The sequence below is a fragment of the Rhagoletis pomonella genome, unplaced genomic scaffold (genome assembly GCF_013731165.1).
Source record: "Rhagoletis pomonella isolate Grant_MI unplaced genomic scaffold, Rhpom_1.0 Rhpom_scaffold_00008, whole genome shotgun sequence".
Lineage (NCBI taxonomy): Eukaryota > Metazoa > Arthropoda > Insecta > Diptera > Tephritidae > Rhagoletis > Rhagoletis pomonella.
Genome location: NW_023458562.1, coordinates 25265488 through 25287546, shown reverse-complemented (window position 1 = coordinate 25287546; position 22059 = coordinate 25265488). Strand labels below are relative to the sequence as shown.

Here is a 22059-nt window from a genome sequence, read left to right as displayed (position 1 = left end):
TGCATGTACTATGTAATTACTATTTCATCCTATTCTATGTATTCCATTCGCTCGCTTCCATTCTAATAAACATGACGGCATGCCATTGTGCACACAATTCGATATTTTGTATGCATTAGCGTGCAGGCAGGGATAGCCAACGTATAGATAGTAGTTAGTTTAGGTGTATGTGTGTGTTTTTGTGCGCACGATATTAGCCGCCTGGTAATATAATAAACTTAATTATCGGCTCTATGGTGCCTTTTATTTGGATATTCATGGCTAAGTGTGAAACAATGGATATGCCTTATTGCATTCGCGATATTGTATTATGTAAGTAGACAGCTGAATGTTAGTGAGATTCAGATTAATTATGTTCCACAAAATTTTGTATATAACAAGTACTTATGTCATAATTTTGAAGTATGTAATAGGAAATGCTGAGCGCGATAAAGGGATAACGAATAAGGACTAGAGCCCAGCTGGGCTGCCAACTTGGCTCAAATGGCACTCAATTTTTCAATTTTGGCACTTTGTGGAAAATTGTGATATGTATTTCAATTAGTGTTGGGAAGTGTCGAGTACTTTTGAGGATCGAGTTCTTTAGTATCGATACTTTTGAGGATCGGGTATTTTTGAGAGTACTAAGTACTTTTTTTTAATATACACATGTGGATAACATTTCAGTGCTTAGTGTAGAAATCTCACCAGCTGACAGCACTTTATCCAAATTAAAATATTAATCCCAAATTACGTCAAATGAATGGCTAACTTTACTGGATAAAATTATTGCACTTGAAAACTACATACCCGTAAGTTCAAATTAAGTACAATCATTTCTGAATGAGTATTTTTGAGTACTGACTACTTCCGAGCTCTTTCAAGTTCTGAGTACTTTAGTGTTCTTTTGTGAGTACTGAGTACTTTTGGGTTTTTAACTCAGAGTACTTTTGAGTTCTATTTTGAGTACTGAGTACTTTGGAGTACTGCCCAATACTAATTTCAATACATGTTTGTGAAATCCTTTGCGTATACTTCTTTTTCTCAACCAAAATTTTGTAATTTCTATAGTGTATACAACTGGCTTGTCTTACTTTGGCATTGGACTTTTGTTTTAGGAATGCATTTCTAATTTTAATACTAATTGGGAAGAATTAAAAATAATGATACCTTTTTTGGCACTTTTATTTTTCTATTTGGCACATTTCAGCACTTTTTTATCCTCAATATGGCACTTCATAGCTAAGTACAGTTGGCAGCCCTGGAGCTGAGGCGTCCAAGCAGTACCGCGATTACATAAACGTAGTGTGCGCTAATTCAATGAATTAGATTAATTTTTAAATGAATTGAGTGTAGGTCGCCTACAGAGTAGAGATGACGTTTTTAAATTGATTAAATCGGAGATCGATTAATCGAGCCCTTCCGATTCGATTTTTTGTCCATTTATTAGTTCCGATTCGATCCGTGAATCGATCAAAAAAATTCGAGAATTGGCATTCGATTTTTCATCAATTTAAGCCTATTGATCTACGGTTTGCCCTAGAAAATCTATAAAATTTTTAATAAAGTTGAATTTAAGGCTACAAAAAATGCATGCTTGGACAGCTCCCACCTTTTCAACCTGAGAAAATAGAGCCCAAAGAATTTAATGACCTGCTAACGACTGGGTAATAATACTACAATAAAAACTATAAGCTTGTGCATATCTAGCTCCTTCGTCAGCCCCTGCGTTGTTGGCACACATGAATGGTGTTACTTGAATGCCTGGAATTTTTTCGAAGACTGAATTTTTTCCGCCCAACAATGCCCAGCGGTGATTTCGCTAGAGTTGTTGATGATTCCCTACCTGGGGATGTTCAGATCTGCGTTTCTACTTTGGAGACTTGTCTATACCCCTTGCCTGGAAGATCGGCATGTTATGGATCTGCATTTCAGCTTCTGGCCACCTCTCAAGCATGCTTGCTACGCTTGTACACTCCGTAACCACCCTCTCCTTCTTGCAATCTACAAGAAGCATTCCTGACCTAAGGTGGACTTCACTCTTTTATGCGGACCCCCAGATTTGGATTTAGCCTGTTGCTCTCTGTGCCAAAGTGCTGGCTGACTACTTCTCCACTTTACAGTGAACGCGGTTCTCTGCTCTCGTGTTTTTCCATTTCTCCGATCGTCGGCGGGCAATATGGTCGCCCACTCCAATGCTGTCTCTCTCGTTTGGTCTGGGTAACTTCATCTGTTCGATGACGCTCGTCCTGTCACCCACGCCTTCGTTTTGCGAACTCCAGCTCAATGATTGTTTTTAAGTGAGCTATTTCGGGTGATTTGCCGTAGCGTAGTGATTTTAAGTAGCGGAAATTCTATTTATTTATCTACCGCACTACTCAACCCATGCCTTCCGTGATCATCTAGCCACGCTGGTCTTCCAGACGGTGTTAGTGTCGACTCTTCGCATCAAAAATGCTTCGTGATCGAGCTTTTGTATCTATGTATGCTCTCGAGACCTGGGTCTAAGGCAATGTCTGGACGACGATCCGCCGGATCTAGGTTTCGATAATCGGATGCGGTTGCCTTGCTCTGTATGGTAGAAAGTTTTTTTGCGCCTAGAAGTGCAAGCTCAATAGTCCTCGCAAGTGCGCAATAAACATGGAAAACTCTTTGACCGACGAAATTTGTGTGACAACTCGTTTTTGCAGCTGTTGTTTGGTTATTGTTTTTGCTGCCAAGCGGGAACTCAGTCATCGGCCGCGGTAGATTAGGTCACCGCTACTGCACAAAGAGATTCTGTGTTGAGAAGGGGCTGTTCGAATACAGCGGATTGTCCTCCTGGCTGCAAAGTGTATAATCGCACAGAGTTGTGTTGCACCCTGGATTTGGAGATGACAGTTTTTTGTCATCATCTACAAACATATCTGCATATCAGCTTGGACCTAAGCCACATAGGATTTAACTAAGCCTCTTCGCCACGGAAATATGTATGCCTGCCTCAGCGGGTTATAGGTAAGAGCGTTCTACTTTAAAAAGTTACATCATACGCCATTTGAGAAGTGCATGCATGTAAACGACTTATTTCAGAAGTAAATAGCACGGGTTGTTTACGCAACCATTTTAGCATACTTTTAGATGCCTTCGGCAAAAATTCTTCTTAATCCTGCATCTTATCAAATATAAAAAGTGGGAAACTTGCTTAAACAATATATTTTGTGCTAAATTATTCGCTCACCAGTTTCGCCTTCAATTAAAAGAACTAAATAGTTGACAAGTCAGTGCTAATTAAACCAAATGCATTACTGTCCATCAAATCACTACTAGCGGAATCGATCTTCGTCTACTACCTCATTTTGTATAATACTCGTAATTCCCAGCCTACTTTAAAAATTCGTCTGCTTATGAATTCCGCACAATTTAACAATTAAATGCAAGTCAGTCAATTCAAAACTTTTGCTAGCACTTAGCTACCCTCCCAGCAGTAAATATTTATCTGAGTTCATTAATCAATATTTTACTTCTTTAAGCGAGCACTTCAAAGGTATGCAAAATAAGCAAATAAAATACGCCACAAATTGCAGAGGAAAATCAAGAAAAAAAATTTTAGGAAAGGGGGAAATAAGCTTGCTTGCTAATTCAGCAACATCACCTCAACGAATCGGTAACTTTTCAGCAAAATCTACTCATCAACTTCCGACTCAGCGAATCAACGAGTGAATTTTACCACTTGAAATGTATGTTTTTTTTTCTAAATATATTGCACATAAATATTTTCACATGTTCCGTACGTAAGAAAATACTTATGTATGCGCATAAATAGAATACGCGAGCTGTACATACATATGTATTTGCTATGAGTTATGTGGCAGTGACGGTTGTGCATTTGCATAGTTGTTAAGCATACTTCAACATTATTCAAAATAAGTATTAAAACTACTTATATGAGAAACGTTGCTAACAGAAAAATGAATGTGTAAAAATGAAAATTTTCGGAAATCAAGTTTGGACGTTTTTTTACGAGACTTAACTCTACATTTATGCAATTGAAATTGTAAAATTTTGTGGTTTCCGTGTGCGCATGGTATTCTGGGTTTTGGTATAACATAGAACACCCAGCGGTTAATCAAGTCAACGCAATAACTCAAAACTGGTAAACTTGCACATTCATGCTTCTGGCATAAGGCCGACGATATATGTACATAAATACATGCATGAATAAATAAAAATTAAATCTGCTTTTAGGCGTAAAACAGCTGACATGGTTGGTTAAAGTACTAAATGGGTGTTGGTACTTTTGAAGCTAGCACACCCACGCACATTTTACTAGCAGTGTTGCCAGTTTAGCCATTTTACGGCAAGATTTAGCCGGTTGAGCTAGCAAACAGGCGGAGAATGTTTTGGCTATTTTTCTTCAGTTTATATAGTTATTATTTGTTTAATAAAAGTGTAGCTTAAAAACGCCATTTAAATCCAAATTTCACACTTTGTGCAAACATTATGAAAATTCTGCAAATTTTCATCAAAATTTTTGAACTTTAAAGATTTCAAATTTTAGTATAATAAAGTGCAAATTTGAAGTCACCAACACATGCCGTTGATTTTTGGCAATTTTTTTGTTGACGGAGTTCCGCATTTTTTCCCCAGATAAAAAATGGTGGAATACACTTTTTATGGAAAAAATGCGTAACACCGACCTACAAAAAATGCAAAAAATCAACGGTAGGTCCTAGCTATTTCAAATTTGCACCATATGTTAAAATTTAATAGACCAAAAAACTGCATAGCATAACGAAGATTTTTCATAATTTTGCACAAAGTTTGAAGTTTGGATTTATATGGTGTTTGTTTTGTATTCAGCTATATTTTCATAGGAAAATAATAAACATTAAATAAACTAAGGAAAAATAGCCAAAACTAAAATACTAAACACTAAACACACTAAAACAAAAACAACTCTTGAGATTTGCTCATATATGACATGTAAATGCCCTTTACATGCAATTACAATCACAGTTAAATTTTAATTCCTCTTCCCACTTCCAGCAAAATGAGGATCGCTTCACCACCGTTGAACTACCCGCCAGCGCCAAAATGCCGAACAGCAGCAGCGCCCCGGCCACAGCAGCTGCAACAAGCACCACACCCGCTAGCGGCGGCAGCAGCGCACACAGCAAAGCTATCAGCATTAGCATTGGTGGTGATGGGCCCGATGGTCCACCAGGTGGCGGGCGTGATCCCATCGATGCAATCAACTATCCACCAAATACGCCCACCACACCTGCTTCGAAGGTAGCCATTGGCGGTGGCGATTCGGGTGCTGCACTCATTGCACTCGACACAGGTGAGCCCAGCGAGCCGGAGCGTGGCAATTGGACGGGACGCTTTGATTTTCTACTCTCACTGCTCGGCTACTCGGTGGGACTGGGCAATGTGTGGCGCTTTCCCTATCTGTGCTACAACAATGGCGGCGGTAAGTATGATGCGTGAAGATGACAGTGAATTGGGACTTTTTATGTAGAATTCTCTGTGGTGTGTTTTTTTGCCAATTGCTCTTTTTACAGGCGCCTTCCTCATACCCTTTACAATAATGTTAATTATCGCCGGCTTGCCGCTCATGTTCATGGAACTTTCATTCGGTCAGTATGCCGCATTGGGTCCAATAGCAATCTATCGTCGCTTTTGTCCACTATTTCGTGGTCTCGGCGCTGGCATGGTTATCGTCTCGGCCATTGTAATGCTCTACTATAATTTGATTATTGCCTGGACAATATTCTATATGTGCGCTTCGTTTCGTCGTGTGCTGCCATGGCAGAATTGTGAAGCTGCTTGGAGCACTGAAAGTGAGTACCACAACAAAAGTTACTATCTTAATATTTATTATATTAAATACATATTTAAGTATGTATGCGTAAATGTTTGTATGTATGTGCTTGAGTTAGGCAGTAGGGATAAGTAAAATTCAGAGCGACCTCAGGAGGCATTAAGACATCCTGCGTCAGCTTCATTTTGTTGAATTGTTAGAGTTAATTTAATGCTGTGTTGCGTTTAGCCGATTAAGTGAAAATTTAATGTGGGTGTCATAATTGACTTAAAAATATACACTTAGTTGGGGAAAAGAGAGTACAAGTTTTTGCTTACGCGGCGTAAACTTTACAACTTGCAAGTTTGCGTTACAAAGGCGTGATGATATTTTAAGTTCGCCAAGAGAGAATAATGTTTGCAATCAAATATTCACAAATATGTATTGGAAGTCTTAAGTTTTTTGCTACTTGTAAGCCGCGGTTTTGCCATGGAAAACTGAAAACTTTAAAATTTAAAATTTTTAGAAAGATTGGGTTTTTAGTTTTTCACTCTGACGTCAGTAATTCAAAAATTATTAAAAAATTCACAGAAATGTGCTTAGAGGAGAAGTGTGGGTATCAAGATTCAAGCTTTTGGTGCAAAAGGACTGGTAAGTATTGAAAATGTTCTTTTAAAATTGTATCCTTGAAATTTCGCAATAGTTGTTTTTGAAAAATTATATGTTAAGGACTTATATAAACTCGATAACATCCTCGAATTTCGTCCTTCTAACTTTATTAGCTTAAAAAATTACCTATTAGTCCTTGTGAATCCAAAAATGTTTAATTTTTTAAATTCTAAGGAAATTTCCTCTTGCATTTCGTACCCATATTTTGGTTCTACATTGCATTGAATTTTTTAAATAGTTTTTGGTATTAATCATATCTTTGAAATAACAAAGTCCTTTAAAATAAATCCTGATGTCAGAGAAAAAAAATAAAAACGCCGCGATACAAAAATCATGTTTGGTGACTTTAATGCCTGGATAGGCAAAGGGAGTACTTTTGGTCTTCCAGTTAAAAATTTAGCTCACGCGACTAAACCTCCACTACTGCTGATCGACTACATTGGAGCCTAAGAAAAGCATACAAAGATTCAGTAGCAAAACGTTGATGCCACCAGATCGAAAAACGCAAAACCATATCGATCTTGCTGTGATAGGCGAAAGTAACGTTTCTAGTGTTCTAAACATATATACATAGGTAGTACGAGCAGCCAATATTTGTACGTAATCGGCTCTATATAGTAAAGCTCGTCATCTTAATAGACAAGGAAAACTCGGAAGCCAACAGATTCAACACTCAGCTCTCGTTACCCCGACAGTCGCATCTAGGTAACCGGAACGACCTATATGCATATCTGGCCAAGTACTGTCACTAGCATCGCTCCTCAAAAACTCTTTGGTGAATTTGCATGCTATTACAGCAACAGCACTCAGCTCTCAATGCGGCTCTCTGATATCATTGTTCAACACATCAATCCCTACCATGATTCTCGCTCTCTACATACCGCATAGGCGTCAGTCATATTTTAGCGAACTTGCAAACACTATTAGTTGGTAGGATGAGGAATATCCAGTCGCTTCAGGAGAGTAAGACGCTTCCTACACTGGTACGCTACCATCGGGCGCAATTCGAGCTGTGCGAGAGCGTTGTCGAGAATTGAGAAGACAGAAGCGACGTATTACAAAAAAAAGGAAGACAGTGGCAGAAATACTTGAGTGCGTAGAGCTTGAGATGCTGGTCCGTAGAAAAACGCCCAAAATTTTTTCAGAAAAATAATAATGAGCTGGTGAACAATGTCCAAAGTACCCTTAATAGACCTGTTAACCTATGCCTAGAAGGCTGACCCCGCCGTAGTTGGCGCGAATGGCGGAGTCGCCTTTCTTGTGGATTGGGAAGAGCACACTTAAATTCCAGTCGTCGGGCATGCGTTCATCTTTGCGTTTTCTGCATAAGGGTTGATGTATGCACCTCATCAACTCCTCGCCACCGTACTTGAATAGCTTAGCTGACAGGCTATCAGCTGCAGCAGATTTGTTGTTTTTCAGCCGCGTTATTGCTAGTAGTACCTCTTCATAGTTAGGCGGTGGATCATCGACTCGGTCATCATCGACTGGGGGCTGGGGTTCTTCTTCTACACAAATTTCCGTGCTCCTACCATTTAGTAGCGTGGAAAAGTGTTCCCTACATAATTTAAGTACGTTCTGAACATCGGTAACTAGGTCGCCATTGCTATTCTTACAGGAGTACGCCCTGGTCTTGAAACCTTCCGTAAGTAGCCTAACTCTCTGTCGGCCAGCATTTCAAGCTATTCACACTCATGTATTTCGGCCTCTCTCTTCTTATTGCGGCAAATACGTCTCGCTTCCCTCTTTAGTTAGTTAGTTAGTATAGCGGTCCCACATAGCGCGCGTTGCACTCGATCGCAGCGGGGCCCTGTAGACGGCATCTTTTTTCTTCGCAGCTTCCTAACACACCTCATCGTACCAGTTTCGGGCTCGCTGAAATCCGACTACTTCTTCGTCGGTGGTACTTAATGAGCGAGAGATGTGGTTCCCCTGCTCGCATATGTCGTTTTGTTGGTTTCTCGTTTTTCGATCTGTAGACAACCACGTAGCTTGATGGATCTTTTTATGCTTTAACCTAGTACTGCATATTACCAGGTTTCGGGTCCGGACGAAGTCGATCAGCCTCAGTCCGTTGTCTGACGTTTCGTCGTGGAGGCTGAATTTTCCGACAATGGTTCCATAAATCCACTCCTTGCCTACCCTGTCCAAGCACGGTTTTGATATCATGGCGAAGGCAGCGCTCATATGTGCGCTCCAAGCGCTCATAAAAAATATTCTTGGACGCCTCCTCCTTCTCTTCCGCCATGGCATGGGCGCAGATGTCTAGAGTTTAGTCAAGCACATAGTGGGACTTTCTGCCATTCTCAGACCACTGAGTGCTGTCTGTTCTGCATTCGTATATATGTATATACAAATATGTAGGTGCCATTAATGTCCAAATGAATAGTAACCACTTCATAACACCTGTCGGCTATAAGTTCTGAATATAGAAATGCACAAACTGAATCTATGAATAGGTACCTGCATAATCGTTTCCTTCAATAAATGCTACCAATTCCTCTCTCCGCGTAATGTATATGTCAGCATCTGAATGACACTCTACCACTCTAAGTTCTACGTATGTTCTACTGAATCGAACACTAATGTAAATACGTATACAATCCAATCCACGGAGCACGTTGTTGCCTCATCTTTATGTAGCTCATAGCTATCGATTTCTCGTCTTGCGTGCTCAGAAAATAAAAGCGGTTAACTGTGGAAACGGAAGTGAAAAGTTAGCAAATGGCTACGAGGAAGCGCTGAAATGTAGGACGAACGGCCAGAATAATGCGTAGACTGACAGCAGGCAGGCAGGCCGCTAGACGCGCAGACAATGCCGAATGCACAATCAAAGCAATAACAGCGTTAGATACTCGTACTACAATACGGCAACATAGCTGAAGGGCAATAAATTGTGCGAGTGCGCTGAATGAAGAATGGACGAGCAGCAGCTAGAGTAAGGATGTTAGTGGATACAGTCAAAAAAAAAATGAAGGTAAACGCGAAACGAGCCAGCTGCTGTATATGTAGATAGTTAACAGTGAAATTGCAGGCATTTACCATTTCTGTGCTTATTGTTGTTGGGTGTTTTTCGTTTCTTACTTTCTTCTTTTGACTTTGAAGAATTCGAAAGCAATCTAACCGAAGGATACAGTTTCCATTGGCATAGCTGAAATCGCACGTTAAACGCATGAACTAAAGAAATCAAGTGCAAGCGTAGATGTTTGATTATAAAAAAGCCTAAGCGAAAGTCTTACTGAATATGCCACGCCCGTTTTCACTTAACTGCTTACATTGTTCCAAAGTCATTACGTACGCGGAATTTTTCCAGCTGAAATCTCGAAATCAATCGTGGTACTTGGAAATCATAGTTGCAAACTTTAAGAATTTCTCACCAAAAACGTAAAACCGTTTTTGCGTAAAAAATAAAAGGTTACACTCTTTCTCAAATAATAGAAGCTATAGCTGTTATTTCACAGATCAAGCATAGCTCTACTACGAACTTTAATGACTGCACTATGGCTATTTAGAGCCGCCTAAGACTTCTTTCTCTCCAAGGACTCTGCTTTGCGCTTAATTTAGAGACTGACCTTGTTTTGGAGGACATAAAATCAAGGCTGATTTGATTTTGCAAGCCTTATGTATGTATTAACATTTAGAATAGGGGATACTCTTTACTGAACAGTCGAGAAATAATGAATGTGCGCAAATTAGCCGCCCATCAAGAAGACGAAAAATGTATTACGATTGTCATTAGAATGTCTGTTTTTAACTTTCATCTAATCATAGATTAGCAGATGCGCAAAATGTTTCCGCCGTCTCATCTTTTTCAAGACCGAATATTTTATATCTGCTGTCCAATTTGCTCAGTGCTGAGATTGAGGACAATGTGGCTTTACCCTCCTCGTCATCATTAAGTGATAAGACTTCAAAATTAGCGACTGCCATAATGTGTTCCGGGCTCTTAAAGGTATCGGTCAGAGCCCATTGCCTAGAGGGACGATGAGCGCATACAGTTACTTTTTGATACCGACACCCAGAATAGCAAAAGAACTGGTTACCACCTTAGTTTTGGTTGTGCTGCCACTGCAGCCACGTACACTTTAACGCTTTCAGAACTAAAAGGAATATTTTGCCCAAAGGATTTTGTTCAAATTTTTTTTTTTTACATAGAAATACACATTTGTTTAGAAAACTTGAAAAATTTGTCAAGCATTAGAAAACACTTCTTAGAAAAAATTATTTTGAAAAAATTATGAATTTTTAGAGAAAAAATAAGGGCGTAATTTTTAAAAACCATTTTTCCATACAAAAAAAATATGTTTATAAAAAAACTAAAGCAAAAATGTTTGAAAAGAGAAGTAATTTTTAGAAAAAAAAAATTATTTCAAAACCAAATTTTTTTGAGAAAGAATATTTCTTAATACAAATAATTTTAACAAAACAACATGCCGAGCCCTAACCGCCAAACTAACGACACTTTTTTCAAAATTTTCTTTTTGATGCAGAAATATTCCTAGGGCATCTGATGCATTTCTGCATCAAAAAGAAAATTTAAAAAAAGATGTCGCGGTTAGGGCTATTTAAACAAAAATAAGTTTTTTAAAAAAAAAATTTATTGGAAAAAATTTAAAGAAAATTGAATTTTCAATTTATTAGGAATACTCATATTTTTTGTATCGTTAAAGAAATATGGATGTTCTCAATTCGTCGTGTAATAACACCCCCATTTCAAAGTGATATTTTTCTGCCACTTATGTTTATTTATTTAGTTTTAAGAATTTTCAATTGAAATACAGTTCATTCTCTAACAAAACCCAAATACACCCTAGCTTAGAACTTTATAGAAAATTTAAAAAAGGCAACAAATTTTCGTCCAAATTGTTTTGAGTATACAGTTTTATAACCTATTCAATTGTAGTGCAGTAATGTGCAAGATTCTGGTAGCTTAAAATTACCGTAGATTTCTTTAATTTATTTTTTTTCGCATTTGCTTATATAAAAACACAATTTATTTTTATATGGAGAAACCCTCAATACCTTCGGCGAAAAAAATTCTAAAAAATCTACTAATCTAAAAAGCTACTTGAAACTTGCAGATTATTGCACTAAAATTGAATGGGCTATAAAACTGTATACGCAAAAAAATCTAGTTATTCTGAGAAAGGAATTTAAAAGGTTGACAATTTGTTGCATTTTTTAATTTTCTACAAAGTTTTATATGGGTCTTGTTATAGAATGAACTGTATTTTAATTGAAAATTCTTCAAGATAACTAAAAAATACAGGTGACAAGCAATATCATTTAAAAATGAGAGCCGATGCTTTATATTGAAGAAATAAAAAAAAGCAAATGGTATACATTTTTTCATCAAAAAAAATTCGTTCCCCATACCATTTAAAAAGTCATTCATAAGCAATCTGTAAGTATGTGTGTATGTACGTTCATGTTTTTAAATCGTTCTAATTTTTTTGTAAAAAATAAACAATAAGACACACTTACATACCTACAAACCTAACAAAATGCAAAGAACGGAAGGAAAGAAAAAGGGAAGGAAGTTAGCAAAATATGCCACAATAAAAAATTACTGCAAAATAAACACAAAATGCTGCTGAGGCAAAAGACTTTGGTGTAGAAACAATAAAATCAAGCAGCACAAAGTACCCATTGGAGTATCGGAGTTGTTGCTGTGATTTTTAGCTACTGGAGCTTTGGTTTAAAATTGAGTAGATGTAAGGAGGTGGCAATGAAAACCGCATTGAAAGTGATTGCGTTGTTAAGTAATGACACAAAAAAAAAGTTGTATGGAAAAAGTAATAAGCGCAACTGAAGAAGAAGATAAAGTATCTTAAATGCTACTGAATTGTTATTTACCCTAACTGAAGCCATTTCCTGTAGTCTACTCTAAGCAGCAAATTTTACCACCTCAAGTGCCGCAAAGTGAAAAAAGCGAAGGCAAAGCTTTTGAAAATTGCCTACATTACCCCAGGCTACTTTTTTTGATATACATACATACATACTCGTATGCTACAAATACAAAAGCATTTCTAGCTCATTCTTGGCGCTCTAACACCCTCCGCCACCGTCCGCCACCCGCCGCACTACCACACGCACTTCCTACGCAGCCACAAGTCATAAATTATTATTTAATTTTTTGTTGAAAACTCATGCCTTAGGCAAACTGCGTTGCACCAATACTCCAGCTGAGTACGCCAGCAAGGACTAATTTTAATAGAACTTTGCGGTGCTCGCCATTTTAAGCAATGCAAATTTTTTTACTTTCTTCTTTCCTCCTTTCTTTGTTGTTGTTGCCGACTATATACTTCTTAGCTTTTTTACATTTCAGTAGCTCAATAGCACTACGAACCGAGTATTTGGGTGAGCATTTAAAGGTATTCAATTGGCGTTAAATAAATCAGTCGAATATTTTGAATAATTTATAGAAGAACAGACACTGTTCGCGAGCTATGTATGTAGAGCAAATTCGAAAGCATAGATTTGTTTCCTCTAAGTGAGCAAGACACGACTGTAACTTCCATTAAATATCTTGTAATTGGATTAAGGTTTCAAGAAGAAATTAGATTATTTTAAATGTATTTGGAAAAGGGGCGTGTCACCGCCCGATTCAAATTAAATACGCGCACTTCAGTAGGTTAGGTTAGGTTGTTCTTGTCCAGATCAGAAATGATAACACACGTGGCCCATTGTGATACAGTTTGGCTCCTGTTTGATTTCGTCCATATACTCACAGTTGCCATTTGGACCGAAATATAGTATTTTGGGTAAGTTTTTTCCAGTTTGGTACACTAATCATAACTTTAAGATTTGGTACATACATTTTTTAAACTTAGTAAAATGAGATTATTATTACCGAAAAACCTCGGACACGGTAAGAAGATACAGTGATTTAAATATTCATGATGTTTTTCGAGTTAAATTTTTTTTGTAATTTTTCTATAAAAATATTGTTCAAGCTTTAAGCAAAGCCATACAAATCGCAGTTTCAAACTTTATAAAAAATTTAAAAAAAATTCAACAAATCTTCATCAAAATTTTAATTATTTAATCTGAGTCTTTAGAACATTTTTGGGTAAGCAGTTTTATAGCCCGTACAATTTTAGTCTAATGAAGTGCAATTTTAAACCGGCTAAAAAATGCCGTTGACTTTTGAGAATTTTTTTTTACGGAATTTTTGCACTTTTTCCCATATAAGCATGAATTTCTTATGAAATAAAATGCGGTATACCGTTCGCAACAAATTAAAAAAAAAACAACGCCAGCTTTTGTAAATTGCCCTTGTTATATAAAAGAAACCGCAAAAGCAATATTTTTATAGAAAGATAACAAAAAAAAATTGCTCGAAAAACATTATGAATATTAAAAAAAAACACGTGGTTACTTGTTTGAGTCACTGTATGTCTAATGCAAACAATATTACCTCTAGATTGCAGGCAGCCTTAAAACTGAGAAATTTAAATTCCACCATCGTCATCTTCCCCAAAAGAAGGAAAATCGATTTGTCTTAACCCCGCCGTGGATTTGGGAAATTGAGTTATCGCGAAAGGCGAAGTGTTTAGGGATAACCTTTAACAAAAGCCTTAACTGGAGATCACCTATCATAGCTGTTGCCAAATGTCAAGCATTACCAGAGTCGTCCGTACCTGCCCAACCAAAGTACTGGGAATAATCACAGGTATACCACTTGGTTTCTTGCTCCACTCGGTTACGGCGACAGACTTCGTTTACGTTATTATCTTTATTTACTGCGACAGAGTTAAATAAAGAACAACTTTATTTCTTGAGTACTGGAGAAGATCTGCCCTATATTCTATTTCAAAATACTCTCCAACCTTTTACAGAAATTCTTAATCCTAATACAAACATAGAATATAAAGGCAGCAGCCAATCAGATACGTTCAAGTAAAAAATTTTAAAAATGTATTGACCTAATTCCTAAGAAATTAGAGTAAGGCAGCAGCCAATAGAGTGAATAAAAATTCGCTTGAAACTATTAGCATAATTCCTAGGAATTTAACAAATTAGCAGTACCTACCGATATGCCCTTGTTTTCCTATTCTATTTCTACATACTATCATCTGTCATGTTGCCGCAGCAGCAGCTGCAGCTTGTTTTACTATCACCTTAAGTACTTCCTTCAATTCCGAGAAATCGTTTGTCTTCATTTAAACTATAAAAATACAGATGTTGCGAATTCTTATATTAGCGCTGTGATGCTTACGTTGAATGTGGGTTGGCGGGGGAATCACGATTTAACTTACCACCTCTAGCCATACAAATTGACAATGAGGCTTGCTGGAGCTCTTTGCGACTCAATAATTTAATGAGCATAAGGAGTGAAGACTTTCAAGTACGCTCGATTGTTGCAAACCCAGCCTTTGAAAATCCCGTCATCAAGCTCACAGACACAATGCTACCGAAATTATCCTTCAACAAGCCCTACAAGGAATACTTGCCGAGAGTTAATCACAACGATTGGCAAGGGCACCGCCAATGCTGGGCCCGGTGTCAGATAGCATTAAAAGCCCATGCTTAGAAATATAATCAAATTCGAAATATTAATGAATAGTTGTAAATCGCAGACTTAAGTTTGGCAGGCCTTGAAAAAAGAACTCGAATAAAAACCATTAAAGGTGGCGAAAATCATAGTTGGAAGAGGGATTTGACAATAGTTTCTGGTAGAACTTTCTTGAAGACAGCTTCAATGACAAGTCACAAGGCATAGTCGAAAACCACCTAAATTAATTTCTTCGAGAGCTAGAATTTTATCAATTTTGGTGACGATAAAGTGGAACGCTGTGTCCCAAGAGTTGCCTTTAAAATATGCATGCTGGCAGTTAGATAGCCTACAGGGCTTTATCTTTTGACGAATGTACATTTCGAGTAGTCGTTCTAGTGTTTTCAGAAAAAATTGGGGTAAGACTAATAGATCGAATTGCAGGGGATTCCACGTAAAAGAGCATCTCATTGCACGCTTTATTGATCTCTATCCAACTTGACACACAAATAGCTTTTGGCCTCTTCAAGCAAGTTGTTAGTGTTTTACATCTATTTTCGTTTTGTATAGGTATATTAAGTAGCAGCCATGTGAAACTAACAGTCTTTTAATAGATTTCGCTTCTGATTTATTCATATATAGTACGCTCTTTTGTATCATTAAATATTACAATAGTATTAAGTATATTACTCGTACAATGTTGTTGATTTCTGCTAGCATCCTGGTCTTGTTCATTCATTTTTACTGCTTTTGACAGTCCGACATGTGATGGAATCTTACTCACATATATAGATGTATGTACGTACATATGAACGTACCTACATATCGCTACCCTTAATATAGAAAAGCCCTATCTCATATCGTCGCTGAAATACAAAAAGCTGTAACTAAGTAAAAATCTAAAATTCCCTTTTTGATTGATTATGACGCATTTTATCGAATTATAAGTCCCTACATTATAATAAACATTTTAGTCAGTTACGGCTTTTTTGCATTTCAGCGACTATATGAGTTAGGGCCTTTCTATATTAAGGCTAACAATATGTACATATGTCTTTTAAAAATTTTTTCATTCAGTTCACCTGCTTACGTGTCACCTTCCATTATAGCAACAAATCTTTGCCGAATTTTCGTGTTGGTTCACTTATGCATACTAGCTACATTACATAATCCGTCCTGCATAAAATGTATCTAACCTTAAGTTAACTTGAAGTTGATTAGGAAGGAACTAAAGGTCACTACTTTCTATATGTATTTTCTTTGAGCAAAGCTAACTATATTTCTATGGCGATGGTCGCGAAATGCTCAAGGGTTACCTCTGCATTTCATGCCAACTAACTTGTAACTAACTACCTTTGGACATGAAATATCAATAATAAGAACAATACATTTTCATTCTTTCCTGTGACATAAATGTTATTATTATTAAATGTGAGTTAGATGTTAAATGTAAGATTCGAATTGTTGTATTTCATGTTTATTGTTTGCCATTCTAATAAAAAAACACAGACTCCCTGAGGAAGGCGCGAAATGTGTCGAAACACGTAGGAGTGTAAAGGAAATTTACATATTTCGCTTTTAACTCAACGGCCGAAGCAGCTCTAACCCAGCAAACAAATAAATTTTTTATTGTATTTTTTTTACTTGTTTATTAATTCACTTTATTTAGCATTACATATTTGTTTACATATTTTTCTGTAGGGGGTCCCATATACGAACTACGTCAGATATAACTTCAACTTCTTCCCTTTTTTTGTCCTGAATTCGAAAAAGTATTTGTGAAGTGCAAAAAAAAAAGTGTATTCAAAGTAGAATTTGTATGAGGATATTTAAATAGAAACTGGTTCAAAGAATACAATCTCCCCGATTACGTCTGCATTACTCCTGCATTACTTTTCAACTAGTTTCAAGTTAGATTTTTGTAGCTAACTAGGACTTAAATATTTTAGAGATATCCTGCAAAAAAGTTAAATTCAAGTGGTTTATTTGTTATCAATTAATAATTTTTTTCTGCAGGACGATGTACTATAAATAAATATATGTATGTGTGTGTATATATGCGCTTAGTTTATGTGAGAATGAACATGCGTACATGTGCACACCCACAAGCCAACTGCCAAATATGCTACAATGTGACCTTACAAAATTATTTAAAATTTTATCATAAGCTTAGGCGTAACGGTTATTGCTAAAGTCTTCGTGTGATTGTAAACAAGCTTCTCAAAATGACAACATACATGCAATCACACTTAACCATGCAAAACTATAAAGTTATCACAATGCCAACGTCAGCTGTGGAGGCAGCACACAACAGCTTAGAATAATGGCGTCATGTAGTATGGTCGGTTGATATGTATGTATGTATGGACTTAGAAGCATAAATTATACGTTAGTATGTATGTACATAAGAGTGGTCACAAAAAAAAAAATGTTTCCAAGATAGGATTTGAGGCACCTACCAAAATGTTTTCTTTTGTCCGTCCGTCCGTCGGTCTGTGCACACAATAACTCAAGTAAAAATTGAGATATCTTAACGAAACTTGGTACGTATACTTCTTTTCAACGTAGGACAGAAGATATTGAATCGCACAATAACCACGCCTATCTCCCATATAACGGTAGTTTTCAGAAATACGAAAAACGGCGATATTTTAGTAACTACTGAAGCTTATTCACTCAAAATTGCTGTTTACAATGATTTTTAGACGAAAAATAAGAATATTGTAAACTTTTGGAAAATGGGCGTAGCCACGCCTACTTATGATTACATGTGTATGTCTTGGTAACCGCTGCGCCAATTTCCCCCAAACTTCGCACAGTTGTTGACCTTGGTACAATATACCGAACGACTGAAAATTTATAAAATTCGAACAATAACCACGGCCACATTCCATATAACGGTAATTTAGAGAAATACGAAATCATCGATAAATCAGTAAATACTGAAGATAATTTATTCAAAATTGAGGTTTGCAATAATTCTTTAGCAAGAAATACGTTTACGATAAAAGTTTGGAAAATGGGCGTAGCACCGTCCACTTATGACCACATATGTGTATTTCGGTAACCATTCCACCAATTTGTACCATTGTATGATTATTATGCTTGCCACATACAAGCAAAACGTTAAAAATTAATGAAATCGTACTAAAATTACGCCCACTTTTCATATAACGGTACATTTCAGAAACACTTTAAACTTCGACCTAAAACTTGTGTTTTCGTCTATGTAAAATCTGTCAAACGAAAACCAATTTTCGCTCAAAGCTACTTGAAAACTCACGTTCCACTCAGTCCAATCGGTGTCTGCACTTGTTTTTTCCGATTATTTATCGAAGTGGAAGTCATATTTTATCATCTTCAATATGCCAGTTCGGATTTATTGTTAATTGGTTGGACAAATTAAAATAAAAATAAAAGAAAAAGGTTGTTAATGAGAAGAAAATTAAAGAAAGAGTATTTTTGTTTTTTTTTTTGCAAAAGTCTAAACAAGGGATGTTTCGTTTCTACCGAAAAATGCAACCCTCTCCTTGCCCTCTACGCACAAACAATAAGAAGAGGTCGATGAGAAGGCAACATTTTTTGTAGAAACGAAATCGCCATTAGTGTTTGCAGATTTCTTGCGAAGGAAGAGTTGTGCAAGAGGATTTATTTCGAATATTAATGGTGTCATATCACCAAATTGGTAATAAATGAAATGAAATATTATTATATTATTTTTTATGAAATTTGCATGTAAATGGTTTTTATTATTCCTGCAAAAAAAACTAATCAACATGTTAGCAATACAATTAAGAAAGAGCTCGCAAAAACGCAGTTGTATGCATTTTAACCCAAAGCTTGTGAAATAAAAAACAATCAAAACAAGCTCGACTGATGAAACAAGAAAAACACATGTAGTTATGTAAATTGCTTGTTAACTGAATGCTTTATGTCTACAAATGCTGTTACAACTGCAACAATAGCCAGCATAAAAACAAAAACATACTAGTTAATAGGATCAAAAAATAGGTTAAATCTTTGTTGCAAAAAGAAAAAAAAAACATCATCTCGTTATAACAACAAACGCAATACAAATATTACATAGAAGATATTACGTAAAGTAATTCAAGGTCACAGACACCGAAAAAAATTATGATTCTGTTGAGTAAGATTGATTTTTTCAGCGGATATTACGTTCTCAAATGTGCATAAAATAGTAGTAAATATATAGGTGCTCTCTTATACGAGGCATTGAAATGTAAATTTTTTTCGCGATAAACTTGAATAATACTAGCCCGATTTTAGTTATTTATAGCACATTTGTGCTGTGCAAGAACACAGAGGTATTTTCTTCATAAAATTTTAGCAGTACGTGTTATAAATTATAGTAAAAAGTTTTTTGTACCAACTTTAATTGTCACATTGTTAAATAACTCAACCAAATTATATTTTTCAATAGCTGACTACTTTCGCATAAATCGTTTCCTTACTTCCCGTTTATTGAAAGTTTTTGGTAATGAAGAATCTCTGCTAAATGTCTTTCGAAAAAAATACTTTGGTCGCAAGCGGAGTTGCCGTTTTGGGTTTGTCCTACCAAAATTGGTAAGTTCTTTTCTCGTTGGTAGGATGTTAGGAAGCTTAAAATTTTGGTAGCATTCTTTGCTCATAAAGCGGAAAACATCACTTTGATAGTTCCAACAATGACAAGATTGTTAAAATATTTTAAGCGACACTGACAGAGCGATTTAAATGCATATCACATAGCAAATGTCATACACGAAAATTAAAAAGAAACCCACTTGTTGTTGTTAGTCATATTTCCAGTAAATCGGATAATCTCAAAGTGTTTAACCGCAACTCGAAGAAATTAATGGTAAACCCGCAGCGCGAATATTTTGCCCCAAGCACGGAGGTTCCTAGACCCGTACATTTGGCAAGCCTAAGCTTACTTATGTACATCGGCCAAACCCGATCTTAGGACAAACTATTTTTCCTAGGCTAAACTAGGTCTAACTAGATCCGATACATCCATCCAACGCGCAATCAAGTTGGACGCAACAATATTTTGGACTGCGTAGTTGGAATTGGACTGAAGTTGAAACTTCTATACATAGTGTAAAGGAAATTCGAGATTGTTTGTACGCGGTAATCTCGAAAACTACGGAACGGTTTTTGACGAGATTTTCTCTAGTATACTCTGTATCGGCAGGAGAGTGACCTTTTTTACTTAGAATTTTAATAGGGTTGCCACCTGCGCCTACATGTGCCATAATGTATTACTTTTCGGAATAGGGTTGCCACCTATTAAAAAGTTAAAAGATTTTCGCCATTCGTTGGATAACAAAATGAGATACCTAATAAAAGGGCCTGGCCTTCGCATGTACAAAAACTTTAATTTTTTGGGTTGCCACCTGTCTAAAAAATTATTATTATCCTTAGATTACAAGAAATAAGGTATAACATAAAAGGGCTCTGCTTTTAGATGCTCAGTAATGTATTGCTTTTTGAGTAGGGTTGCCACTTTTTAAAAATTATAAGATCTTCACCGTTTGTTGGACCAAAAACTAAGGTACCAAGTGAAAGGATATTTTTGTTATTTTTTGTTTGAGTGGGGTTGCCACTAATTTAAAAATTATGCATGTATAATACGCGCGGGTATTTTTTGTTAATGACATTAGATTTGCGGAGTTCATTCAATTAAAAAAAAGAGCTGTCAAAGTAAAAGACTTGACCTTCCGATCTGCAGTAAGGTTTTATTTTTCGAAGAGGGTTGCGACCTGGGCGAAAAATTTAAAAATGTGGGCTGTTCGTTCGATTCCAAGAAATGAGGTGTCAAATGAAAGGGCTTGGCCTCCAGATGCGCAATTATATATTATTTTATAGTAGGGTTGCACCCTGTTTAGGTGTCAATCGCATCTTATTTAAGATCTACACATTCAGCGCATGGCGAAGTCTCGCGCATACGAGGCCTGCTAGTCTTACAATAATTTATGACACGCACTATTAAAATTGTGTGAAGAAAATACCTATGTTCCTGCACAGCACAAATGTGCTAAAAATAACCAAAATCAGGCAAGTATTATTTAGGTTTATCGCGAAATAAAATTACATTTTAATGCCTCTTATAAGAGAGTACCTATATATTTACTTCTCGAGTACCTATATATTTACACTTGAGAACGCAATATCCGCTGAAAAAATCCATCTTACTCAAAAGAATCATAATTTTTTTCAGTGTATGTAACCTTGAATTACTTTACGTAATAGTTTCTATGTAATATTTGTATTGCGTTTGTTATTATGCCTCCGTACCTTATACCAGCATAGGCATGGTGAGTGACTCATAGAGTGTGATTTTTGTACGACGAGAGTGGACTTTACTTCTCAATGGCCTACTCAGTTCAAAGTATCACTTGTGATCAAGAGTATGTCTCCATTGGAATTCAAAGGTGATATTATTATTGGTGTTAATGCTGGTCATATACATATCGTAGTTTAAAGTACAAAACCGCGTATCGTCGTTCTGCAAAATCGCGTAACTGACATTTGCTGCCAAAAATTGGATTTGCTCACACAAGCTCTTGGCTCAATCTTTATCCATTCGTCCCGAAATATACTAGCCAGAAATGCGATTGCTTTATAAAAGAGAGAACCATTCTGAGATCAAACCATTTTTACTCTCTACTATAAAACTTAGGCAACCTCACATACGCGGTTTTGCATTTTCTTGATATGTGGCTTTCTACTTTAAACGACGATATGTGATACTTCAGTATTGACAAAATTAAGTTTGGTTTTAAAAACAAACAAAAAATATAGAAAAATGTCGCGGAATTATACTGTTTGTAGAAGCAATTAAAGTAAGGAAAATGGAATCGTATTGCATTTCGGGGAAAATGGACTGGCGCGTGTAAACTGGCGGCTAAGGTGCTAGAAAGGAAGGCACGCAGCCTTACAGAATATCTTTTAAGATCGCCCCAAGTGTCACTTTTTACATCCCTTGCAGCTTTTTAAAATCTGCTGGTTACCGCAAAGCTTGCACCAATCACTTTCAGGAAAACTATTTTGGTTATTTGATATTTTTTTTTTTTAATATATTTTTTCCTTATTATTTCCCAAATAAAAAAAAATCTTCTACTTTTATAAACTT

The 22059-nt window shown here is 36.4% G+C and overlaps 1 protein-coding gene across 1 annotated transcript in view; it reads left to right on the top strand.

Moving 5' to 3' along the window:
• LOC118744518 overlaps window positions 1-22059 on the top strand; it is a 62382-nt gene that overhangs the window by 12777 nt on the left and 27546 nt on the right. The window contains 2 exon segments of the mRNA XM_036477576.1: window positions 5005-5431; window positions 5523-5801. Of these exon segments, the coding sequence (XP_036333469.1) occupies window positions 5005-5431; window positions 5523-5801 (706 nt within the window).